The 27,542-nt window shown below is 39.1% G+C and overlaps 2 protein-coding genes across 2 annotated transcripts; one reads left to right on the plus strand and one right to left on the minus strand.

The window, feature by feature from the left end:
• Window positions 1–364: 364 nt before the first annotated feature.
• LOC110050701 (superkiller complex protein 2-like) lies at window positions 365–20,833 on the minus strand. Its single transcript, XM_089275372.1, has 28 exons — window positions 20,707–20,833; window positions 19,753–19,883; window positions 18,727–18,836; window positions 18,295–18,412; window positions 17,178–17,292; window positions 16,597–16,665; window positions 16,356–16,421; window positions 15,953–16,083; window positions 15,723–15,771; window positions 14,519–14,700; window positions 13,797–13,942; window positions 13,120–13,266; window positions 12,580–12,664; window positions 12,143–12,249; window positions 11,381–11,621; window positions 10,708–10,920; window positions 10,122–10,196; window positions 9,193–9,228; window positions 8,664–8,894; window positions 8,094–8,369; window positions 7,491–7,710; window positions 6,852–7,059; window positions 5,725–5,935; window positions 5,358–5,468; window positions 4,414–4,590; window positions 4,272–4,313; window positions 3,717–3,897; window positions 365–2,910 (listed from the first exon to the last, which is right to left on the minus strand). The coding sequence occupies exons 1-28, from the start codon at window positions 20,717–20,719 to the stop codon at window positions 2,750–2,752; spliced, it is 3,852 nt and encodes a 1,283-aa protein (XP_089131498.1). The 5' UTR covers window positions 20,720–20,833; the 3' UTR covers window positions 365–2,749.
• Window positions 20,834–20,904: 71 nt separating this feature from the next.
• LOC110050703 (uncharacterized) lies at window positions 20,905–26,318 on the plus strand. The gene is made up of 3 exons (XM_089275375.1): window positions 20,905–21,249; window positions 23,872–24,184; window positions 24,654–26,318. The coding sequence occupies exons 1-3, from the start codon at window positions 21,034–21,036 to the stop codon at window positions 25,412–25,414; spliced, it is 1,290 nt and encodes a 429-aa protein (XP_089131501.1). The 5' UTR covers window positions 20,905–21,033; the 3' UTR covers window positions 25,415–26,318.
• Window positions 26,319–27,542: the final 1,224 nt, after the last annotated feature.

Genomic DNA, 27,542 nt, shown 5'->3' on the forward strand with positions numbered 1-27,542 from the left:
ATTTACGTGACAAAAGCAGTGAGGTCTGTATCAAAACAAGGTCAACTCTAGCCTGGCTGCCATACAAAGGCCAGGTCACTGAGCAGACAACTGTAAAATGGTCTATTCTACAAAACTGGAGGGACTTAGATTGTAAAAGAAAAACAGCGGCAGATCGAGAGGGTTTTTTTTTTTCAAAGGGGTGGGGTAAGGAGTAATGTGGAGCCGAATTGGAGATAGGGGAGCAGACGAAGTGTGCTTTTCTCGGTGGCTCAAGGAAGAAAGAGGGCATAATTTTCGGTCATTCGGCATTATATGTATATTGTCTAAAACAAGGATGGCTAAATTAACCCTTCTTGTCGCTTTAAATGAAATAGTAGGACTATAAGGTTACAGATTTTACTAACTGATCGTTATTCATGTCTAACTTGTTCAGTGTTAAAGCTAAATATTAACTGCCCTCGCTCATTGTTAATTTGTTTAGTAAAACTGAAATTCATTTACATGTCTTAAAGTGGATCAGTAGCCATAGTCGGGGACGGAGACCGTAAGCGCGCGCCGTTTCTGGTATTGGGGCTGTCCCTATGATACGGGACAATTTTTCTATTTTTAGAACAAATTGCGCCATCATGTGCGACACACGCGTGTACAAAGCTGCGTGGATTTTTGCGGATGTAGAGCGGGGAAATGGCGTCCGAAATTCCCGAAATGTTTGATGCTTTTGGCCCACAAATCAACACGTTCATGTCTGTTGGTAGTTTACTTCAGTATTTTCGTCGTAAGCTGCTCCAGTTTAAGTGAAGGAAGACAGTGTCGAATTTAGTTATGTGCCGCTTTATATCACTGACCAAGTTGTGTTCCTCAGCTTCTTTTACAAGGGCTCCACATTACTCCAATCTAATTTTCACATATGTTGAAGATTGACAGCTTTTCCAAAACACAGCAAAACACTAGTTGGATATATTTGGATGTAACAGCGTTTCAGGACTTCAAAGTTTCCCTCCTCTTGTCACACGCTTGCGAAGATTTCGCCAGAGTCTATCTCGACCAAAGAGTAAAAAAAAAACAAATAATAATAATTGCAAGTTTGAATTTCGCCTGAATTGTAAGCAACGCTTGATGTTTTATCAAGACCCAATAAGTGACAATAAAGTTTATCTCTGTAGATGCTGCTCAGTTTTGTTTGTGTAAAAATCCAATAAATTGTCTGTTGTCCATGAATAAGAGCGACCGCCGATGCGTGTTTTGTATAGTCAGTAAAACATGAGACTGGACTTCCGCACTTTCGTTTAAAAACGTACACCGAACTCATATAATATCTCTAGTTTTTAAATATGTTTAAGGTTGATAAATGTTTGAGAACATATTAAAAGCTTAGCTGAAAGTATGTGAATACCGCAGAAATAATCAGCAAAGTTACGATGACGCTTTCTTTAATCAACTCGAATAACGATTTCGATTTTGCTGGTTGAGTTATCAAAACTCCTCGTCTATTTTATTTTCGCAGTGTAAAATTTCACTATGTTAAAGAAACACAGATGATATTAGCAGCCTTTTGGCGTTGGTGAAAATTGTTGCAGCATCTTAGCACAAAACACAACGAAAGAAATTTTTGTCAAGATTTGTTGACAATTGAAAACACCGACCTCGGACTTGAAAGTGCATGCGCTGCACTATGCAAATGAGCTACTTGTACACCTCAGACTTGCCTTTCAAAAACTTTTGCAAACTCGCCAAACAAACAGAAACAATAAGATTAAGCATTGTTTGGGAAACTCACAAATTAACTCGATACCAGAGTAAAGAGTTTTCTTACATAACTTTTCTTTACAGAACAAACGCAAAACCTTACTCGTACAACTAGCGCGAGCACATATTCATTCACAGCGCGAAATTGAAGTCTTGTTTTCGACCTTGAAAAACTCACCTTTTCCATTAGCTCAGAGCATAAAACTACATATAGGAGCCCTGGTTCTTATTCCCTGTCTTATTCCCTGCTATCGCTGTGAAAAATCTGCAATATAATATCGCCACTCTTACCACTTGATCAGGCAACGTGACAACATCCACGCGAGTGCCCCCGACATGTGCGTGGATCCGCGCGGATATATGACGTCAGGATGGCGCAATTTGTTCTAAAAATAGAAAAATTGTCCCATATCATAGGTGCGGGCGGATCCCAGGACTTACGGTTTCCGTCCCCGATTATGGCTCCTGAGTGGATACGATTATTTAAGACTTTATGTTCGGCCCATTTTGTAAACTGAGGGTCAGTTAGTTTATTTTCAACCGTTCACTGTCCAAAGTGATGTTGATTAGTCCAGTAGGACGTGAGGGAGGAAGGGGTGGGGTGAGTGTCTTGCGACAGAAGACAAAACTAGAACCAGTGCCCTACGAGTTTCGCGTCAGCACGAATGCATAAGATACGTCAGATTACTTTGCAATGTTTCTGACGAAGACTCGACATATTCTTTCTGTCTGGTATTTGCTTTCGACCATAGACTATCAGAACGTTCGTTCAACCACTACGCATGAAGCGAGAAACTGACTCGGCAGCTTGGGGATAGGAAACAATTTCTTCCTGTAGGATCCTGTAAGATGTCATCTAGGTGCAAAGCAACATCTCCACTGTTTAACCGACTGCAGCACGCGGGCTCAGTCGGTTTTCCGCGCTGTTGGGATTTCGGCGTAAGCCTTTACTGTTACCCACGAGTGTTCTATCTGTTGTTAACAGCAAGCTAAGATAATTTCTCTATTTGCAGTCTCTAATCTATTGGGTGTAGAGGCTCGCTGCGAAGACAATGTCTCTCTTTATCATTGTTGATGCTTCTTCCATTTTCTCTCCAAGCTTTGGATCCCCGATAATACGAGCTGCATTTCTGACGTCACGACAAGTCTCGTTCAGTCGTTGAATACATCGAACGATAATTCCTGAAAAACAAAAGTAACAGCAACTAACAAGAAACCTTATTTTCCGTTATTTTGAGGTTTAGTAAGGTACAGGGGAAGGACGCTAAGAGTAAACTACTTCCAAAAAAGTTCGGGCAATTTTAATTTCGGACAAAAAAGTGTCCGAAAATAAAACCGTCCGAAATTTTTAAGTGTACGGAATATTTACAGTAGTTAAATTTATAAAGCAAACTCTAGTTAAAATACTGCTTGAGATACGTCAGAGAATGGTTGATTTTTTTTCTCGTCGGTATATATGTACAACCTTGAGGAAGCAGTTAAGCCACCATTTTGACAGATGCTGTTTGTAGATGTAAATTTACTTGATATACGTTTCAATAACCTGTCCGAACTTTTTGCGTAATGTCAGTTTCCACAGTGTGAAACAACTAGCAGTGTTTCTACTCCTTCCACATGGGATGCTAGTCCTGACATATTTCAGGGTGTCCAAGCAATTTGTCGGAATCCATTTACACATTTGGAGAGACGCAGTGTGAGGGCCCATTTTAGTCGAGATAACGACACAAAGACCGTCAGTGGCCTGGATGAGAAAAATATTGACCCGCCAGATTCAGAGAGACCTGCTGGGTCTACAAGTACCTCATACGAAAGCCTATTGTTATAAAACAATCTTAGGACATATGTTCCCGGGATTTTTTTTATTAATTTCGCCATTAGGCCACAACGCTTCCAGTAACAAGTAGTATAACTTTAATGGTACCTTACATGATTACATGAGTGCCTGGACCCTGCTGCCCTAGGTAGACAATGAACATCATAAACCCTACCTTCCTGGACGTCTGTCAAGTTAGTTATTTCAGAGAAAGGCATTCCTCTTGCCCATTCAAACACAGCTTCCACTAAGCCAAAGCGGTATTGTTCTTTAAACTCTTGTACTGAAGTACTGAGACCACACTCGGACTGCAAGTTAGCGATTTGTTCTGCCATATTTAATATGCACTCCTTGCCCTGATAAAGTAAAAATTGAGACTCAAATTAGTTCAGAGGGCTAATAACCGAAATCAACTGATCAGATAGAGCTCCATCCGGTCTTGATGCCTCATTACTTCAGCCTGCGTCTCAAACAGCTTACACCCCCGAGGATTTTGTGACACGCCGACTGCACCGCAGACGATATTACTTCAAAGCTACATTCCACTACCCTGTTCGGGGTGTTCGGTTAATTTAAGAGCACCGAAAAAAACGGCGAGAGAAAAAAATAAGTGAGGAATACAACGCTCATCGCTCGATATTCCTCTCCTTTTTCTCTCTCGCGTTAATCACTCTGCTCCCCAGCTAACCGAACATCTGATGCAGGCTACATTTCACAGGCATTGCTGTACCTCCTCTAGTGTCTTTGTTAAGGATGGTTCACTGCTTCGACGCTGAAAAAAAAATAAAAAAGAGGGTGTGAAAGAAATACATTGAAGGTAATTATTATCTAGCAAGAAAGCGCGTGTGTTCTGGTAATTTTCTGGCATTTACCTGTTGAAACACGAAGCATGACAACAAAGCAACAATCTCCGTTGGATGCAGATTGGTGAAAGCATTTTCAAACACAAGTTCTGTGATGATCAACTCGTGGTTACTGATCTCGCAAGCTACTCTTCCTTTCAGCTGTACTGTGTTATTGGCGTCCACGTAACGCAATTTTCGTAAGACCTGGAAAACGAACAAAGACAGAACAAATTTAAATTCTAACTAGACAAACAAAATTCTCGGGTTTGGTCCAACGTGGAGCTTCTCCTGGTGTCTTGCAGTAATCAAGTACCTCTGTAGCACCTCTTTTTTCATTAACCCACTGTAAACACTGCCTTCATTAAATTTTTTTTTAACACTAGCGACCGTCTTGTGACATGAAATAAACCGTTTCTTGAAGTCAGTCAGGATCCTTCCTGGATGGGAAACTAGTAAATCAAAGGGCTCTTTGAGCGTTGGGCTGAGTAAACATCAGTGGTGGATCCAGACCTTGAGCTAAGGGGGGAGCCCGGTTTTGTTTTGCTTGCCCTGCCGGCTTTTCTTCCTTCTGTGATTTCTTCTTTTTTCACCTGAAATAAGCGGGGGGGGGGGGGGGGGGGCCGGGCCCCTCCCCTAGATCCGCCACTGAACATAATGATTTTGCTAAGGCACTGGTATCACAAAAGAAGTTACGGAAAGAGAGATCGCACGTTTCCGTTACAAAGTAAGGCTGATGCAGAACGATTCATAAGAAAATCATTTCACCCCCATGTTTATTTTCATACAAATCAAACTGATTCATATAAATAATCTTTCTACACCGTGAGGTAAAAGTCAATGGCTCATTGAAAACAGAGAATTGGCAATACAAGTTAACCCACAAACTAAACGTTATGTAACTTTTTCTTTAAATGTTTGGTTGGCAGTTCGTCAGTGATAATTTCCTTTTCATATTAACGTAACATTTATACCTCTATTCTTTGCTGCAATTCTTCTCTGTGTTGGAGACTTTCGTCTGACAATAGAAACCTCAGAGTGGTCACGTGTTCACGTAACTTCATCTGGTCCGCAACGGATTTAAACTAGAAACAAAATAGAGTAATGTTGGGTTGTTATACTTCTCCCAAAACTCTTTTTTTGATAAGTAACAAAGTTGTTGTGAAGTCATCGAGTAATATACTGAGAACGATGTCAGTCAGTCGGTCGGTCGGTCGGTCGGTCTTACCACAGGTCACTAAAATGTGAAATAAAGTAAGATAAAGCTATGATGTCTACTTAATTCATTATACAAATTACATTAACACATTCACATGATTTATGAGAATAAACAAATCTCACGTGTTCTGTAAACTTGGGACAGTTTAAACAAGCGTAGTTCGCCATTCGTTCTTCGAGGCTCTGTTTTCGCGCTATCATTGTCACCATATCTAAGTCCCGGATGTTGAAGTCTTTAACAGGATCCATGGTACCCAGTCCTTCAGGATTAGCCTCGGACAGTCTTAGCAGTTCTTGCTCAGCAATGATGGTAGTTTTCCCAGGCAAGTCATTCCTTTGGAGAGACAATGAAACGCAGAATAAAGGAAAACGAGAAATCCCATTTTATGGATTTAGGGTTAGGATTAGTAGATAGTAACAGGTAAGTAGATGAGTAATCTAGACCAGAGAAGCTATTTCATTAATTTTTTTCTAACATAAAACGGGAAAGTAATAAGACAAGTTTGATGTGGAAGTTTGAAGTTTGATGTTGAAGTTTGATTTGTCTGGTGAAGTTCTGTTGAAAAAGTCACTTTATAACATGCCATTTCCGACGAATGAGAGACGAATTAACTGGAAATTAATATTCTGACATTATGATGGAGAGGGGTGGGGGATGCGTAGGGACGGCCCTTAGGGACTACTTAAGGTTTTGGCGGGAGATTTAGGTCATTCTAGGTCGGTCAGTCTTAGTGTTCGATTCGCCCACTTTATTTATTTATTTTATTATGTTTCTGTTAAACAACTTGTATATTAATAATTGTAGAACACCTTATCCTCAGAGTCTCGTGCTGCTGCATTAGATAAAGAAAACGTTTCCACATATTTTTGGCCACGTCACAAGGGTGTTTTCTTTGAGTGGTGTTTCGTATCTGGCGTAGCACAGGTTCTAATTCTTAGAACCAATAGTTTTAACGTGTGCGAATAGAGATCTTACATTTGCATCACATGACTGACTGACGCATCCTCAACAAACTTTTCAAATTGAATGTCTCGTGTAAATGTCTCGATGAATTGTGTCAAACTTGAAATTGGACGAAAATTTTGAAACACGAACGTCTCTGTCTTGCTTGAGCTAACTTGGTTGAGTTACAACGCCTTAGAGACACGACTAAACAACAACACAGTACTATCTTACGGAGAAAACTTCTATTTCTGATTTTAGCGAACCAGTAAACATAACACAAAACAAACCCATAACCATCACTCACCTAAATCTTGGCAGCATTCTCTTTTTATGGTCTTCAATAATCCTGTTCGTATCCAACTTCATTTGACGAACAGTAATAGCACCGATTTCACTTCCATTCACCTGTACAATGCTGTGAGAACATCTTCCTTCGGGTAAAAATAACCTTCGCTTTACAAAAGGCTGCACGTCATCATCCATGTCTACTGCACCTGCCAGTGCGCTGTTAACTGTTGAGGAAAGGTACATTGAGAATTACCAGACATAGTTATATTTAAACACAACACAGGAACTAATAATAACTGAAATCATTCATATTCAAAGAGAAGCACGTGGATTCCTTCATACTACAATTATTAGTTGAGTAAGGCGAGATGGAGCTTTGGTGACGAAGTTTGTATTTACAATTACGGTGTTTCCACGGGCAGCTTTCCTTGTTGCCTATGATAATAATATCGTCGCCTGCAATTTCGCGCGCTTTGCTGCCAATGACGTCAAAGGCCGACAAGTTGCCACTGGAAACAGAGCCAGTTGCCCGTAATAACAAAACAAGCTGAACGCTAAAACCTGGCCACCAAACTTTCGTCGCGCCTTACTCAACTGATAATCATAGTGAACACCACTTGCAAATCATTTTCAATTGGTAAATTTAAGCGTTTACCTGATTTTTGGTCCTCTGCGTCACAGATCACCAGGACCCCAAACTTCTTGTCTTTTGGACTGGACATTAATTGAGACTGCACAGTCGAGTAGCCTTGGGCCGAGACGTTTTCTGTTCGCAATATTACAGCTAAAGCATTTTTGTGTTCAGCAGTATTTATAGTCACAACACGTCCAGGAGAGAGAGCCCGCTGACCATGGGAAGACGAAAGGATGGCTGCCTAAGGGAAGAGTAGATTAAGAATAAAAATTCGAGGCAGACTTAAATATTCGAGACAGATTTCAACCATAAATGGGTAGGATTGTACTGTCTTGTTCTTGATATTTCGACAAATTCTCACAACTAATTAAATAAATATATATGGGGACCTGTGAGAAAGTATCTGAATGCACTGAGACAAAGTTGACAAGACTACGGATCATCAACTGGCGATGACTGGTCAGAAACATGATGTTCTAGTGAAACCTGTTTTACCTGTTCCTGCTGGGCATATTACGGGTATGACTTGTTTTACAACCAGGGTTAGACACCAAAACAATGTCACTACGGATTTATAGAAACTGAAAACCAATAAGGAATGAATACCTGTATTCATATTATTACCTGAACCGTTCTTGTCAATTTCGACAACTCTCGACAATCCTTAAAGTACAACTTCAAATCCTCCGCACAAAACGTACAGTCCACCTCTTTTATATTTTGTAATTTTTTCTCTACTTCCTCCATTTCGCGTTTTCTTTCCTGCGAGTCTTTCTGCATGTGGAACTCGGCAAAACTTCTTTTCATCATGTCTTCTACACGCAGCTCTTCCACTCGTAAGAGATTTAATATCATAGAATATGTAAGACGGAATCTAGAGACCAGTTGAGTCGGTTTTCCCTGTCAGAGATAACCCGCAAAATTAACAGCAATGCGATTTTATGAATAACTATCGCAGTTACGTACAAAACTTAAGCAGTTCCGAAAACAAAGCCTGAAAACTTTAAGGTTTGAACTGAATGCAAACAGGCATTGTTCTACCAACAGTAGTGCTATCAAGTCAACTGGTTGCCTTGTAATCGGCTATAGCGGCGCCCGCTCTACAGTCAACTGAAGACGGATCACAAACAATTTCATCCAAATTTCTAAGGTGCGCCATCGCTTACTTAGGTGTGAAGGCGGAAGTGACCTTACCAGCATCATCTTATGGAGGTCAGCCATGAGAGGTATGTTTCCTTTACACAATATGATAACGGTTCCGGTAGGATCCAGGCCTCTCCGCCCCGCACGGCCAGCCATCTGAATGTATTCCCCGGTCAAGAGATCTCTGAAGCTTGAACCGTCGTGTTTCCTGATTGAATCAAATACCACTGTCCTCGCTGGCATGTTAACTCCCATAGCAAACGTTTCAGTGGCAAACAGAATCTGGAGGCAGAGACAGTAATCAGAAAAATTACTGACAAAAAGATTTGAGTAAAAGAATGCTAATGTCAACAAAAAATTCGGGGTTTTCCTCCTTACTGCTTCACAGGTTTTGGTCTTTAACGAATTCGTTTTATTTTCCAGAGTTCAACGAAATCACCTTCCCGCCTAAATCTGTTGCTGGAAGTTGAGTAGCAGCTAACACGTAAATGCCAATGGCTATATTAGTTTCATCGAATCTTTACTGACTAACGCACCATATAATTCCAACGCCACTCAACCCACAAAAGGCAAAACTCACCTTCACCAGTCCTCGTCCAAATAACATTTCCACCATCTACACAACAAAGAAAAATCAATTAACGATGACTTGTACTAAACACTCGCTACGCAAGAAATACGCGCAAAACATTAATGTTCACGGGATAAACGGCAGAGTTAATTTCAAACGATCGCGTGTCATTTAGATGAAAAGTGAACAATACTCCAAACGATCCAATTTCTTCTGCTTTCCCCGACATACGTGAAAGAACATGTCCTACAGGTCACTTTGTACACAATGCCTTTTAATTGCTCTTTTGTCGGCCGGTCTCTGGGCTTTTTGAGAACATTTCAAAAGACTGTTTCTGGAATCCTTGCACTCTTTCTTAGACAAAAACTCCGTAAATGAAAGAGCACCCTTCCCAAGGGTTTACGCGTCACTGGTTGCCTCCCTAGGGGGGGGCAACAAACAATAACGTCCCAGCTTATTAAAATTCTGTGAATCGCGCGAAATCATCATTCTCTGAAAAAGACCGCAGAAGGCGGTCGAAAATTTAGAGACAATTTTATCTTTTTAGAACTGTTTTAAACGTTTTTAAAGAACTATGAGCACAGATCGCTCCAACAGTTTTATTTATCCAGATTATTGTTATCAAGCGCTTGCCATCACAGTTTGAGTTGTCACGTGGGTCTTTCGTCACAGGCAAAGTTCATTCAGTTTATTCTTGGAGCCGGAAGATGCTTAAATGAAGAGGTAATTGACAAGAAAATATATGGTATCTAGTAACATTTCATTTCAAGCGTTACTGTTCAACGTATTAGTTCAACGATGATTAATGGGTGCTACTGGACTGCAAGCAGTCAAAAACCTTCGTTCGCTCAGTTTTTACGTTCCTTTCGACGGATATTTAAGCAAAAGAGAAACTGCTCGTCGTTTAGAGAATTACGGACACGGGATAAATGACTTACCTCTTTTATGATGGGCAGTACTCCACTATGGTGCACACCAAGACCACGCTTTAGGAGCTCTTGTATCCTAGAAACCTGCATAGATAGAGTTAAGTGAAATGAACACTATTAAGATGCTGTTCATTCTCACAACGCATTCTTTACTGCCACTCCTAACAGTTTTGGTCGCAGTTCTTGAGTAGTCAGTTTTAACATTTTCTGACCAGGAGACACCATCGCAAAGATTTCAAGTGAGTTGGCTGAGTTGTGTCGGCATGCAAGTGAAATACTCGGTGAAACAATCTGCTGTTTATCAAAATAATAATTAAATCAAAATTTATTGATGTTAAATTAACTGTCGTTAGTTTGTGAAGTTAGCGTTTCGAGCGCTAGTCCTTCATCAGAACAAAACAAACATCTCTACTGAATCAGCGGATTCTCGAACACAGAACTCGTCATTTTGCACTTGAAGTCAAGGGCCTTGGGTTCGAGAACGGAATACCTGGGAAGATGCGTGACAACCCAAATAAGGGCTGCAAGGGAAATTAAATTTACTAAAGCACGTGTCACGCTAATTTAAATACTAAATAGCAACTAAAAATGTTACTTGTGGCAATTGTCTGTCGGAGCCTTTGAGTCTCGCCACGGATTTCTGAATGAAGACATGGATCAAACTTTTCTCGGTGGAGGTGGTGAGGTCAAGGTTACTCAGCTGATCTGCATTGTCGTCGCATCTCTTGCGTGAGAAGGTAAAAGCCACCACAGGAAGCTTCTCCTTCTTACGAAGCATTTCAATCAAAGACAACCAGATGTTGCGATCCTTAAAACGGAAAAACGCTCGGTTAGATCAGATGAGATCTGATGAGTCTGCTTAGAGTGAGACCGCTAAAGCTAGAGTGCTGCAATAGGCCATTTTCTCTTTCTCGGTATTGGACTGGAAATAGCTTGCAATGGAGGCTCATGCGGGGAATATCATTGAAAAGAGATTATTGTCATTTGCATTTGGAAAGGCTCTCCTAATTAGCCTCAGTTGCAAGCTAGTTCCAGTCCAATACCGAGAATACGAATATGGTCTATCCAGGAAACAAGCTTTCCACTCACTCCCCACCCCTCCCCTAATGATAAACCACCCCTACCCGGTTAAAGCTCCATCTGTATTACGGCAAAGGGCTGCAGTATCAACGCCTTTTGTCATGGAACCTAATAAGCAGGATTTTGTAGTATGATTAACGCGAGAATGAATTCTAGTAATATTACAGAACATTTGACAGCCCACTGACCTCCTTGATATTTGTACTTTGGTGAGTCTTGGAACCATAAGCATCCTTTCCTTTCCCCTCTCTCTCTTTCTTCGCCGTCACAGCGGCTTCGTAACCGCGCGTCAAAAATTTACTGTTAGCATCCACGATCATAAACAGCTCGTTACTTGTCTTATTACTGTTACCCGTGTACAGGTAATGCTGGAGAGGGACTGGGCGTTTCGGAGTGCTGATGACGTAGATCTTTTTCTTCTTAGTGCGTCTGCGTGATTAAACAAGAGTTTTGGTTTAAGAGGGTGTTCTTGCACTTTGCAACACACATGGTCGCTTGGCTTTGGCACTTTTCCGACTATTTTCGACCATGAACCGATTATTTCCCGAGGGCTTTCCGAAGATCGTGCGGTCGTTTCGAATATCGCGTGAAGATTTTAGAATATTACTTAAGATTGCCTTGGGTGATTTGACAATATTTCGACTAAAACACCAACAAATTTCGACTCCGCAAACGTTACATGCGAAGATATAACCATGGGCTTAGATACACTACTATTATACAAAGGTTGGATAACACTATCCACCAAATTATTGTTACCTAGCGGATAGCACAGTTGGTTTTTTCAAAACTTATCCACTGGATAGTGATTTATCCGGTGGATAGCAAAATCTACCCTTTGAACAACTGGGTCCAGATCTTTTAAAGCAAAACGTAATTGCAGTTCACTTCAATTGAACTTGATATACAAGCAAACCCTTGAACTGCTTCTCGTAAGAACAATCACTCACCCTATCCAGTCCGCAAATTCCAGAGTGTTAGGTACTGTGGCTGATAACAATATGATCTTGACTTGAGCCGGTAACATAATCAAAACTTCTTCCCACACAACGCCTCTCTGGTGAGTAAACACAACATCACATTACAGGGTGCGAGGTGCTGGTGGTGGCAGAGGGAGGGCAGAAGCCACAGTAGCCAGAACACGTGCAACGGAGTGACGTCCGCAAACATTACGCCACATGCAATGAACTTAGAAACACAATTTACTAACCTTACTGTTTGTTTACATACATACTTCAAGTAGAGAGACTACAAGAGAAGTGTCTCGTCCTCTGACAGCTTCACGCATTTGGAAAAATTTTACACATGAAAACCTGGCAAGTTGTCACTGTTTTTTTGAGCGTTATTAACGTGACTGGCGAACTGAATTAAATGAGAATATCTTTACCTCGTCGTCGTTAATGTAGTGAACTTCGTCAAAAATGACCCACTCGACATCCCGTATGGCATCTGAACCGTTGTATAACATGGAACTGTTAGTATAAAGAGAAGTTCTGGCATTATACGTTAGGTTCTCTCGGAAGTTATAACCCTTGTTAGCACTTCTTGATAGAAACAAACTCAAACTTCACTGGTAAAACAAAACTGGCATCTTAAGTGTGCCATGGAGCGAGATAGAGTAAACAAGCTGTTTTAGCAACCAATCGAAGGCCAAGTTTAAACCGACCGGTTGCATTTTTTTCCCGCCCTTTTCGCCGGTCAATTGGTTGTCATTGGTAACATGCCTTCCGGCGGTTGGTATCACTTGCAAGTTTTTTCTCTCGGATCTAATGTAATTGGTTCAATACGTAATTGGCATTTGTCGTCATTGGCCAGACATGATAACTTTGCGATTGGTTATATTTTCAGTTCTACGACGGTCATTAGTAAAATCACGCTACAAAAGAAGAAAGAGAAGTTATCGCGTAAAGAACTGCAGGTTACTGACCGTAAAATTTCCGTGGTCATGATAAGACAGGAAGCCTCAGGTCTGATCTGCACGTCACCCGTTAATAAACCAACATCCTCAAAAGTATCCTTGAACTCACGAAACTTCTGATTGGACAAAGCCTTGATTGGTGACGTATACACAGTCCTGTGCAACAGAGAAAAGAGCATGCCACTGAGCAAGTGCTGTTGTGGCGTGAACAGTGGGCTCAGAGAAATAATGCAAGTTATCTATGGTTAATAAGCGCACAGTTTGTTGAAATCTAAATCTCTAAAGCATGCAGTTTATTTCTGCTATCTTACAAACACAACGTGCCTGAGTAGATTTCTACTCCTATTACCTGTCTTCTACTAAGAAAATTAGCTGAATTAATACCGACGGGTCAACTTTTGCCGCACAGTTAATGCAACGATAAGTCATGGCAATTTAGTGTAATTGAACTAGGAGAGATTGGAAGGGAAATGAATTTTATCGATCAGTACCAAAACCCAGTCCTTTAAAATTAGCTTTATGCTCCATAAGGGGTATCAGGCAGGCTGCAGTCATATACACGGTAGGCTCGATTACCAGCCGCTGTTCGGGAAAGGAGCCCGCGCGCCTCCCCCGTCTCTTCTCGGGTCGGACTTGAGAGAGCGGCGGAAAACGAGCCTCTAAACATGAGTTCTTCAGATGAGTACCTCGTCATATGTTTGTTGGACAGAGCGATGGCGTACTCAGCTACTACAGTCTTTCCAGCGGATGTGTGAGCAGCAACAAAGACGCTCTCGTTGTTTTCCAAACAAAGCACGGCCTGTTTCTGAAAAGTATCCAGCTCAAACTTCCACTACAAACAGCAAAACACATACAAGGGTTACCGTTACTGTGAGTTTCATACATCGCAAAGTAAATTTAAAAAAAGCTGTCTTATAACGCATGATTTCACGCGGTAAATGCAAGTACTTCTGGTAGCTCTGTGGATTAGCATCCAATTTCTCCCGATAACATCTCCACGCATTTAAGTAGATAGGTGATGAGAACAAAGAAAATCATCAACTGGAGATATAGTCTTCATGAGCCCAAAAAAATCTTATTCTCTACACTAAAATTACAGCAAAAAGAATCAAACTTTTGAGTTTGGGGCTGAAAGATGTCACATGACTATTCACTGCAGCCTGTTAATCCAAGCAGTATATGGAAAGTGTGTCACACTTGAAGCAAGTTACATAGAGTAGCAACTAGAAGTCTGTTTTAGCTCGGTGAAAGAAATTTGGCCAGAAGTCATACTGTATGTTTGACTCTTGTTGGGACCTGTTGGAAGGAGTCAGAAGCTGTATTTTTCTCTGAGTAGCTAGTGTCACTGGCTGATAAGCATCTTTTTTATAAGCGTGAGTAAAGTGCCAAAACAAGGTTAATTTCTGACCTTGTGGGCCATATCAGGAACTCGCTTGTGAAAATCTCTCACAGGTTCTGTCACATCTACCATTATAGCCCATTCCTCCTTGACTGGTTTATCTATAACAGGAGTTGCTGAAGTTAATTTGTTCTCCAAATCTTGGCTCTCCACTAACACATTTTCAAGGCTATCATGCCTCTGGAGACCTCCTGCAAAATTATATTAAACAATTAGATTATCAGCTCGAGATTTCTATCGTGCAGTAGTTGACGAGGGTACAGCCCGAGTCAACTATCACACGAAATAATCAAGAAATCAAGAGCGAATAATCTAATTGTTTTAGTCATTCAAAACTTTATCTAAATCCTCTTCACAGACACTTCGAAAATGCCAAGAAGTGGCCGTCATTTTGTTAACAAGGGCACACTGCTATGCTACTCACTATCTATCACAGAATAGATGGGGAGCAGCATAGAAAAATCAGAGAATGCAATCGTGATAGAACACTAGCATATTTCTACCAAATGAGAATATTATTCTTCTCAAAGTACTTTCAGAAATAAAAATATATTGTGGAAGCATAGTTTGCCTTAATTCAGATGGTAACCACAAACCCTTCTCCCTTAAGGAGGCTGGCAACAGTTTCCAGCACCTTAAATTTTTGAAAATTTAAGGTGGCTCTGAACCCTCTCCACAGAATGTTTTTAACTTGGTAAAAATTTGCATCCTGTCATGCTTATCAAAATTCGATAATAAAAAATGAGGGTCACCAAAGTCATTTTGAGTTATAAGCGCTTTAAGCTAAAATTAAGAGTGTTTTAGCAGGTTATACTGTTGCTATGGTAACCTATTGTGCCACAGAATTGACACCAACATGTTCACCAATTACTGGGCAGTTTTTTGATGCCATGATTGTGGCATCAACTGATATGGAGTGGTTATCCTGACCCATCAAAATCCCTGTTTGGAAAGTGCTGGAGCATGTTTTGAGCCACCTTAAACACCTTTTCCAGATATTACAACTAAACTAACTAGCTTATAGTTATTTCTAAACATCTCTAATGACATAAGTTGGAAGAATTTGATAACATATCATGACAATTTCTTCTTAAGGATAAATTCTGTTATTCTCTTGAACTCTATGCTACTATTGTTTTGAAACTTTTAAAGAACAATTTGGATGCTCACAACTATTTAGGTGTTCATCTACAAACAATGGATTTGTTCTTACCTTCTGTACTGTCCTCTGGGTCAATAACAGATTCTCCCCTCTCTGGCAACTACAAAACAAAGAGGAGACTCAAACAGAGAAGAACATTATCGAGTGGGGAATTCTAAGCTCAAAAAGTTGCTGTAATAACTCACTTTTGTTTGGGTAAACATTGTGTTAGACTCAATTGTCTAGTGCAAAAGAAAATGACAAGAAGCCATATGAATCCAGTTTTCAGTCAGTTACTAAACCTGATCTATGTCGTCTTCATCTGAATCGAGATCATCACCATCATCACTGTACTCTAAGTCTTCCAGTGTTGTGCCAGCCATGATGTCAGACATGGCCAAGACTTGGGGCACAGAGGTATAGGAATCTCCTTCTGAATTTAAGAACAAATCAATTATGACTCACTTAACACAGCTCGACAATAATACATCAACACTTAACAAGTGCCTGAAATTCCAAATAAACCTCTGCTAGTGCTGTGTCAGCAACACAGCTATTATAGCAAACAATATGTGCACAGGGTGAATTTATACACACTCAGTGATGCAACACTGAGGGAATGGACATAGCTTTTTGCACGTATTGCAGGCCTATCATACCAGATAAAAATAATATTACAGTAATAAAAATACTATAAAGACCAACCTTGCTCCTCTTTTGCATCACTAAAAGAAACTCCTTTTTCAAATCCCGGTGGCACAGAAAGAAGATCTGCAGATACAAGAGGAAAAAGACTGACATGAATACACTTTGTCACACAAACACTGTCTACTACCCTCTCCACCTCCACATTTGTCCTGATGGGGTGTCATGACAGGAACATATCACTGGCATGGTGACACAAACCTGACAAAGTGTGTATGAATGTGTCAGTACATTGACATACCTTTCTCAAAGTTCAGCTCCCCATCAAACACAAGGTCTGGTTTTGTAGTTTCTGGAGCCTCCATACCACCTTTGCAACATCAAACAAAACTATTCAGAACAGTGCAGTATAAACTTCAGCTTGGTTTTATCTTATCAATAATAATAATTAATTAAAATATTTATCTAGGGAGCCCACTTGCTTTGGCAGTTTTCAGTGGGGCCCTGCAAATCATAATTAAAATTAAAAACAAGGAAAGAGATTAAAAAAATTGGTACTACAATGTAATACTAATTTTCATTTATGCTGTCATTTGTTCAATTCATTTAACAATAAGTGATCATTCCATGATATTCGGTGTTGTTAAGTCAGGCATCACCAAAGCACCAGGGAAAACTACTGAATATCGTTCTTTTTAAAATTATTCCACAGAAGATTTTGTAAATGACTTGAAGGATGTTGACCTGAAGGATGTTGACTGCGTATATTAATGTCTGCATATATCTAGTATAAAGCAGCAAGATCATCAGTCCACAAACCCATTTTTTTGATATAAATATGTTAGAGCTCTGCTGCACTAGACTCCACAACATCACTTTTACCTGGTAAAAAAGGATAATTTGTAGACTCTCCTCTCACAGAGGCAGACAGTGGTCCAGGTTGTCGTAACAGGGACATGGAATTTTTAGCAGTGGATCCGGTATCTGTCAACATCACCTTTCAGCGAGCCATCCAAATAAAAATATCACAGGTTACATGTAAGTTATCTTAGATTACTGATGATCACAAGATTGCTGATGAGCTACATGCATTTAAATACTGGTATAAGTTCACTTAAGTATCAGCAATATACCTGTAGAGACCTTAATTCAAATCTGGGCTTATCAAGAAATTCACAGACCAGCCTTTTGATACATGTATATTAGGCAAGTCCAGTTAGTCATGTGAGCCAAAGAGGGATACTGAAGTATCAAAATGATCAAGACATTTTAAAGAATACTGGAACTGATTAATTTTACACAGTGGAACCCCATTAATCCGGTCACCAACAGGCGACAAAACTCTAGCCGTATTAACGGGGCGGCGGTATTAAAGGGGCCCTTTAAATAAGAAAACGACTGACCGAGCTTTTCTTCGGGCCAGAATAAACTGGCCGTAATAATGAGGGGGCTGTTTTAATGCCAGGGTGGCCTTAAGCCAGGGATTCCACTGTATTGGGGAAAAGGGACAGAAATTTCCCCTGAGATAAATTTTGTTCTAAAATTTTAAAAACTCTCCTTATGATACTTAATTATTAATGAGTTCACGTGCAAGTTTAAGTTGAAATCTTGTCTGAGTGATATGAGTACCATACTTAATTTAAAAGTGATTGTCATTGTATTTCAAGAGGTTACATTTAGCTGATGTTTAGGGGATGTTTAGGGGATGTTTAGGGTCCAGTACGAGTAAGTTTGACAGTCCTAAAGCTTGACAGTCCTGCAAAAATTGCACACAGCCTTCAACATTTCAAGAAATCATCTGAGACTACAATATTGTGGTAGAGGTTTAAAACATTCTTTAAAATCTTACTGCATTTCTCATTGTTTGGCAATTCTGTATGAGAATTTTAGAAAATGTCAGAGCTACAGGCAGTATTCAAAGCCAAGAAATGATAGCATGATGATGAAATGAGTACTGGCACTGGGAGAGGTGACAAGAGGGGCAAATGGATAGACATACCTCATTATAGCCCAGAAGCTCTCCAGTTGTTGGATTTCTCTCTACTTTCAATGTTGATGGAACAGGACAGACATCTGAAAACAACAGGCTCTCTGGGTCTCTTTCACGGGGCCAAAACCTTTAATTTTAGATCAAAAGAAAATTTTAATTATCAAAACACAGTTTTCATTTAATTAAGATATTGTAATCTGAGTGTACCCCCTCACTCAAACCTACTGATTTGGTAAGTTACCTTTGTCCTAGAGACATATGAATGATCATCATTACCATTATTAACATCACCACCTATATTTTGTAGTCTACTCAAATGCGAGCTGTGCCCTAAAAAATAAGCCATTAGTGCTATAATTAAACTGATAATGGAAATGGAAATGGAACACAGGAGTCTGTAGTCTTGTGATACACTGAGATGCAGTTATTTATTTACATTACCTTTGTGTTTTGTGAAAGTCATGGATGGGCAGGGTGGTGGGATCCAAAAGATATTTCTCTAAATCAGACTTCAAATCTGGAGCAAACAGAGGAGGTAAACCACAAGGAAGCTGCAAACAACAGGTTATACAGAAAATTACTAACAGTAGATTGTGTAAAAGTTATCAACAGAAGACTATTAATAATCTGTTCCCTTGAGGTTACACTTCAGTTACATTTTGTATAATAATTGTCCTTGATGTGATAAATATTGTTTTTGGTTTGAAGATATTCAATCCACTTTGCTTTTTATCTCAGTTTCTTCCCCATGACCTTTTCTCATTGCATTTAATGTTAGTTGACCTTGATGTCATCAAAAATTGTATCTACAACATTTTCAACTATTGCTCATTACCAGAGGACAAGTTTGGACTTCTATCACCCAGACAGATTTGTTATCAAAACTTGTTCGCAATAGAAGGGGTCAAATGACACTGGCAGTCATCCTGACCCTTACCATCCGATGACAATGACAATGACCATGACAGCAATGATGACAATAGGAATGACAATGATGATGATAATGATGATAATCATGAAGAGGAACGAGTGTGGATAGAGGGTGGGAAGAGTTGGGATGGAAGTCATAGAGGGCCGCAAAAACATCTGTGAAAGACATGAGATGGATGGAGGGCTTTTCTGAATAACCTCAAGCATTCTCTGAGGCACAAAAAAGATATATAAATGTAAGTACCAGTAAGTAATCAGAAACAAAGATACAAGGAATAAAATTCAAACTGGTTTGTGAACTTTCATGTCAAGACAACATGACTGGTGGCTTCCTTGGAGGTTTTCAGTTCTAAGCCTAATTTATACATTTACTATTTTTGATATTGTATTAATTTAGGTTATAAACTTTGTAAATAAAATTACAAAGGCAGTAAAAACATGTCATAGGAAATCACGGCAAGTTTTAAGTTACCAGCCTGTCAACGACAAAGAAAAAAAAAATTTCAAGAGCTATTACTGCATTCAATATAAACTTACAGTAGTCAGTGGTTTTAGTTCTTCCTTAGAGGATTTATTGATTGATTCTGAAATAACTTCAATTGTCCCTGTACATCCAACTTCCAGAAGATCAAAAGCATACTCCAAGGCATCAGACTCCTGTTTTGTACCTTGTGATGCAAAAAAAGTCAATGAATGCAAACTATATGGAGGAGACCTACAGGGGGTACCACCAAGGTCTTCCATTTATTTAGTATTGATGGGTCTTTATCATGTGAGATTTTCAAGATAAAAACATCATTATTTTCAGAACTTTTAAACCAGCAAAAAAAGATGCATAAAAAGTCAATGAATACAAACTATATGCAGGAGACCTACAGTGGGTGTCGCCAAGGTCTTCCATTTATTTAGCATTGATGGGTCTTTATCATGTGAGACTTTCAAGATAAAAACATTATTATTTTCAGACTTTTAAACCAGCATTATCTGGTCCAAAATTTCATGATATCAGTAAAAATACATCGCTGAACTCATTGCAAATGGAAGCGAAGAGCTAAGGGTAACAGCTGATTATATTTGCATTAGTTCCATGCTAATCATGAAGGAAGAGATCAAATTTAGTCATTACCAAGAGAAGTTTTATATGACCTTCATTATATATGGGCGAATAATAAATGAACCTGGCATCCAAGTGAAAAGTCTTGAACAGATCTAGATTATCCGTTTTGTAGCATACAAAACAGATTTTTTAGAGTTGCTCTAAACAGCTTATAAAACGGAATAATTTTCAGAAAATTCAGTTTTGCGACAAACACAGAAAACCATCCATAACGGACCAATACCGGTAATGTTCAAAACTTTTTTTCTTCACAAGATCATGACCATGTAGTGGTGTACACAAATTAAGGCTTGACAAATTTTGATGCTTTTGTAAGAATAATGGAACATAACAATTAAGAAACTTGGCAAAAATAAAATCTCAACAACTGTCACCTTTCTCTTCCATATTTCGTCCTTTAATAGCGAGTTTTTCTGTCCACAATCGCTAACATTCAAGCCCTGGTCCCTCAGCTTCCTCATTCGCCGCCATCTTTACCGAGCCCCCTTTAATAGAACTGGATTCTACTCTCCTCAATCTCTCGCCAACAAATAATATATTCCGAGCTCCAGTCTCTTGCGCGCTATTTGTTTAGAAAACATTGCCCGAGGGGGAGCGTTTTGATAGAGGCTTACGATTTTCAAGGCACGCTATCTGGTTTACGTTTATTTCCACGGTCTCTTTGTCAACGAGTGTAACGGAAAATAACGTTCGTGTAATCAATGGCTGCTGTGAAAGACGAAGAATATGATCTCGCCTTCTTGGATGAAGATAATATCGATCAAGATGAAACCGACGCTGCTACAACTCGACTTATCCAACTTGAAAAAGATTCGGAAATCCCAACACGATATTTGGTTCGGAAGATATTTTCTCCGCATTTGGAACCGCCATATCACTACCATCCTGCCTCAGAAGTGTCCCAGAGACGGAAAAAGGTAAAAGTTCTTTTGTGTTGTCTTTATTTTTGTGATAAAGTGTATTAGCTGAGGCGAGACATTGTGCAAAGGTTGTCTGTTGATTATTAAAGCATGCCCCGAGAGATTTGATTTCACAGTTGTCAGCGCTGAAGGATAAGCACAGCTTACGTTTAACAGTTTTCGGACAAAAGAGATAAAGAAGTTAAAAGTGAATTGGTTCAATTCTTTGTCGACTGAACATTTCTTTGCAGCGCTGGAGAAGAAACTTCTCCCGAAATTGACAAGCGCGATCATGTCCAAAATGCTGTCTAAAGGCTGTATTTAAGATTGTCGAAAAACAGTCGCAGTGATTGACCTCGATCTACCTGCAGTTTCTTTTTTTGTGAACTACCGTACTTCAACTTGTTTTTGTTGAAAACATTAACCCCTCAGTGTGTTTTTAGCGGGATATTTCCGGTGTTTTTCCGTAAGGATAAAAGCAAAGTCTTCGGTTAAAACGAGTATGGTCGCAGCGCGGGGTTTGTTTCTGTCATTTCCCAGAGGAAATGGACGTCTCTGAATCTGTTATCGTCGTAGAAAATTGACATGTTTGTCCGTTTACCCTAAAATGATCTCATTTGCTGTCAATTTGCTTGTCTTGTTTCTTCAGCGATTGGCGGACGCCAACATTGAAAGGGACGCATTTGTAGGCTTTGTTATTGCCATTGTTTTATCGCATTAAAATTGACATGACATTTGTTAGAAATTGCATTATCTGTGATTGACAGTTTGTGATATTTTGATTAATGAATATGTAGAGGGCTCTGCCTTTGTGACATGCAGTATTTCAAGAAAATATCACACATCTCTTTTTGTATTTGAGTTTATTTCAAATTTATGAAAGGAACTTTTTTATTCATGGTTGAAATTGTCCTGATCATACATACACTAATACTGTCAATACTGTATAAGTTGTAATTGTTTTCAAGGTTTGACAGTTTGCTCTGTTATTTAAAATATTGTTTATCATCTTATATAATCAGAACATTTTAAACTTACAGTTTATGTGCAGGTGTTTGGAAAATTACTTTTGATTTTAAGGAAAGTGTGGACCAGGCTGAACATACATTAAGTTTTAACAAGTACAGAGTAAAACTTAAAATGTGTATTTAACACAAAACTCAAAAACAAAACCAAGTCATGCTGATATGGGAAACTTTCTCTCGATAAGTGTTAGTGTAAATTTGACAGAAAGTGCAATTTTCATCCTTTGTGTATTTTAAGCCCATTTTGCTGTTTCGTATGACTTGTGTTCTTTTGTATCTAGAGTGTGATGGAACAGGTGAATTAAAATAAAAGAGATGCAATAAACATACAAGGAAATACAGTTGTCAGTGTTAATGCAAGAGAACATGCGAAATTTGATCATGTATATTAAGTGTTTACTGCCCAGGTTAAATGAAGTGGTTGGTTTTCATATATAAAACAAGGTTGATTAGGTGGCAGAGTTAATTTTTGTCAAAAAAGGAAACTTGCATGCTATATTATGGTACAAATATTCACAGTTCTAGAACTGTACAGTAGTTTAAAGTGTCCTTAAAATTCCAGGTCCTGATTTATGTTGTCTTGTTAACTTAATCCTTAACTGTTGCCTTCTGGCGTACTTACATTTTTATTAATTATTATGGGACCAATAGCAATTACTACTAACAGTTTACAGACTTGTTGTTAGCATGTAAGTATTGTGATTTGGGTCATGACCACGTAAGATAAGCTATTTCTTAAAAATGAATTTTAGGATCACTGTTTAAAGTAATTCACAGTATACACGCTCTAAAAAGAAGCTGCAAATATAGAAACCGCATCTATGGCTACAAAGAGAGCTAGCGTTGTAATATAGCATATTTTATTTTATTTATATATTTATTTATTTATTTTATTATTATTATTTTTTTCTTTTTGTAACTTATGTTCTCGAAGATATTAGCTCTACAGCTACTCTGTGAATTTCGAGCATAAATAAAGTAGATATGTGTATGTATGTGCTTGCATGTTCAGTGCAAAACATTAGTGCCTTATCCTGATTGCAATAAACACACAGTCTGACACTGATTCTTCCCTGAAGCTAAGCTACACACTCCTTCAGGGGTGGTGGATAGTCCTTCAAATAGTCTGGGTCTTGCAAAATTTCCGTCAAATAATTTCACAGGTCTGGCATTCTTGTTGTTTTAGCAGTTATGTGCATCTAGTAGTCTCAAATGAATATTTCCTCAAGGTTGACTCAGAGTTTCTGTTTTTTGTAAGGCCAAGAAAGTCTCAAACTTGATTGTTTGTTTTGATAAATGATGTCTAAAGGTCTTACAGTCACTGTCTGAACGTCTGGCAGTCATATTAAAAACACTTTGAAGTCTTGGTCTTGCAAAGAAAAATGCTAGCCTCGCTGCCTCGCAAAATCTCACATTTACCATTCACTTCACCTTCTTTCCTTTAGCTGGCTTCAGCTAGGAAAACTTTATTTTCACTGGCAGTTGATTTGAGATTGAAAACGATATAGCAGTACAAGATTGCTCCCTGGGATTGCATGGAATTTGGGACACTGACTGACTGTAAGAGGGTGGTTACTTTTGAGAGGTTTAGTGTAATGTGTTGGTTTGTTGGCAGGTCCACAGTAAATGGGGTTCTGAAGTGGGTAAAGCTTGGCACAGTTACTCTCGTCAAGATGACCTTGTAGCTTTATTAAGCTTTGAAAGCACTTCTAGTTCAAGTGTCTCCAGTCTTGATGAAGCAGTCATTAGGAGGGTAATAGAAGCTCTATCAAAGAAGAGTGGTGATACCAAACTTGAACCTCTTCGCTTCAGTGGCCTTCAGCTTCTAATGAAGTTTTCAAGCTCTGCTGGTTATGAAGCTCTTGGTAAATGCTTTCTGGAGGGCAAAATAGAGGAAATCTCCCATCTTAAGCTCACTGAGATTCAAGGTATGCTTTTCAAGTATTTTTCACAAAATAACTGCATAAAATGCAGGCTTAGAGTAGATGGGTGAGACTAGAGACACACATTCATGGTGTGATATATCAAACACAAGATATTGTGCCTCATCACACTTCTAAACCAAAAGAGAGTTGACAATATGATGTGCAGGAACATATTTCTGATGAAATTCTAAAGTGTTGGGAAATACATTGTAACACATTCTTGAGTGTTTGATTTACACCATCTCTTCCATTGAAACTAAAACTATGAATTAAGTGGGGAAATAAATCATAAAAGTCTGTGTTAATAATTAACACAGACTTTTATGATCTGATATCCAAACCTATTGCAGTTACATTTTTTTTGACCTTTGCATTTAAACATTTACACTTAAGTAAAGGTAAGTCATTTCCAATATTGTTTTATTTTCAGATGATTGTAGTGGGTAACTGATCTTTTTTTTTTTTTTTTTAGCTGTATGTCTAACAGTTCCTCCACCCTGCTATATAGAGATAGCCACTCCCGCTGGTGAAGGTGCATCACTCAAGGAAACCCTTTCTTCTCTGCTGATATCTCAGCAGTCCATTTTCCCATTTCTGTGCGTCAGAGAACCAGAGCACAAATTTACCAATGGAGCAAGCCCAACAAATTCTCCGGCTTCCAAGACCAGACGCATGGATAACGGAAGTCTTACATCCCCAGCACTGGGTGTTATGTTGATGTTTACACAGCGAGCGCAGAAGAATTCTGAAAGCTGTTTGAATGTAGTCAAGGGAAACTCTAGAGATTGGGAGAAGGTCAACATGCCGCCAGCTATCTCAGATGGGGACGAGGTGTATTTCAAAGCTGCAAATAACGATGGTCCTCTGTTTGCGGTCAAGAAATTATCACCTTGTCCTGGAGTTCGCATTCTACTTTTTGTGAACAAAGACATGGATGAAGTAGAGAGATTTTACTCCTTGATCACTGGTAAAACACCACTGGCCTATAACAAGATAGAAGAAGGCCTTAGCTACCGCAAGTTTCCTCTCTCAGACAAACTGGAACTCCAACTAATTTCGTACCCATCTCTTAAATCTCAGCCAGTGAAAAACGCTGCTCTTTGCTTTATGATGAATGATGTGAACAAAATGTGTTCGGAAATTCCAGGCGGAGTTCGAAACATTGGTGAGGGACATTGGCAAGTGAAAGATCCAGAAGGGAATGCAGTTATTCTATATAGTTTGTTAAAATAGACTTGACTTTTTAGCTGAAGTAGATGTATAGCTTTTTATATCTTTACCTTAATATTATTGAGGTGTACATGTATTTAGGTGTTTTAAATTGCCCTTCTCTCAAGTGCTTTTCCTTCGCTTAGTCAAAGTCTCAACTGTAAAGCTTTACTAGTAGTTTGAAACAACTGCAGGGATAAGGAAAATTTGTGAAGTCTCACAGATTTAGTGTGTTAGTGATCTTCCTTGGTTGTTTTTCATTTTGTAAGCATCAGAAAAACTCATTATTTTTATTTTTATCTCTTCTGACCATCTTTGCAGTGAAACAGATCTTAGTCACACCTTTTTTTCTGTTTTTTTTTTTTTTTTTGGATTTCAAGAAAATTTCTACGTTATCAAAACAACTTTTAAGTTATGACATTCACAAAATACCGAAATACAAACTACATAAACTGTTCAAACATTGAAAAATCAACAAGACAACATGAAAGCACTGCACAGTCAATAGCTTTTCTTTGAATGGTCACACAGGAGGGTTAGCCACCATGTACAATGCGTTTTACGCTCTATAGAATAGAAAAGCGAATCTTAAATTCCACTGTTCAAAAATCTGTTTTAAAGTATGACATTTCAACGACAGTGTTCGTTAAGAACGTTTTGTAAAAAGTTGCTTTTGTTGGCGCCTCCAACTCTTTACATGTCTGGTAAGACTGGGTGTACAAAAGTCTATTTTTCAGTTTATTTTGATTTAGATAAGTCTTGTAAGTATGTAGGTACGGTCATCCTTAGTTGTAAATCATCGTAGGTCACCTTAAAATATTGTCAACAGTTGAAGTTATATTGATGTTAAATAATATTAGATCTTCTGTGTTATTTGATTGTTATGAAAAGGACTTGAAGTCGTAAAACAACAAGACAGCAAAACCAACGTGAAGATTAATGCATTTGCTCGCGAACAAATCACAAACTTATGATTCTTACTGTATCGCTGTACTTGTTAGGGTTTCTTTCCCACGCTCTATTCAATACAACATCCACTTGGATGCTTTCCGCTCGACCAAAACTTCCGGTTTCAGTTTCCGGAATCCTTCACTTCAGTGGCGAAAGGAAAAACATTTTCTAGTTGACTGTAACAGACTAGGAATTACTTCCAAAGTTCCCCAAAAAGTGGACTAGCGCGCGAGGTATAGCCACATTGGGTTTTCGAGAAAAATTCTCCCGAAAACTTCGGTTCCATTTAATGCTGCAAATGGAATTTCTTGACTTTTCGGTTAGCTGGTTACCCTGTAAGAGAGAGATTCCCTTATCTTACTCTCGCCGAGCAGAAAGAGAAGGCAACCTCTGTCTCGCAGGTTATTGGGTGGTTTCCATTTCGGAAATTAACAACGTTTTCGGGAAAACTTCGCCAAGAAAGTTCCGAACCATTTGTTCTCGTTCCGAATGGGAAGCGCCCTTGGCTTCGTGTCAAGGTCTTGAAAGGTAATAGAAAGGTTTGAATCAAGAAGTGATATTAATAGAAAGGTTTGATTCAAGAAGTGATAAAGCCACGGCGGTGTGATCTAAAGGCGTGATGAAGGTGTTAATTAAGGCGTAATAACAATGTGATTCACGCGTGATAAATGTGATTCAAGTGACTCGTGGGATGTTCCATGGTATACCACTCGGAATGGTTGCATGACTAGTATTTAGTTTGGCTACGGAATATGGTGTATGAAACCGAGGATCTTACTCATCTGGAAATTGGCGAATGTGGTCCTGACAACCTTACCCGTTAAGGGATGTTAGGAGAACTAAACATCGAAGGGGAATCGATTCGGTGTAGTTTCCAACGGAGGTAGCCGTTGTTTAGAGTGATTTTTCAACAGAGCGGTTTTCATTTGAGTGTCGAAAGTAATTAGACATTTACTTTGGTTTTGGTTTTGGTTTTACCACGGTTTTAGATTGGCTGAGTAGTCTAATTGGTAAGTAACTGGTTTGGTTTTGGTTTTGCGACACTCAATTGAAAACCGCTCTATTGAGTGTCGTAAAACCAAAACCACTGCAATCACTCTAGCCAATCACAAAGGACACAGACAATCCAGTGAACCAATCAAAACTCGAAGTAATCACATGTAGGTGACGCAAAGCGCGGGAAAACGAGTGCGAATGAGCC

Source organism: Orbicella faveolata, unplaced genomic scaffold (genome assembly GCF_042242905.1).
Source record: "Orbicella faveolata isolate gen_17 unplaced genomic scaffold, um_ofav_v1 contig_36, whole genome shotgun sequence".
Classification (NCBI taxonomy): Eukaryota; Metazoa; Cnidaria; class Anthozoa; order Scleractinia; family Merulinidae; genus Orbicella; species Orbicella faveolata.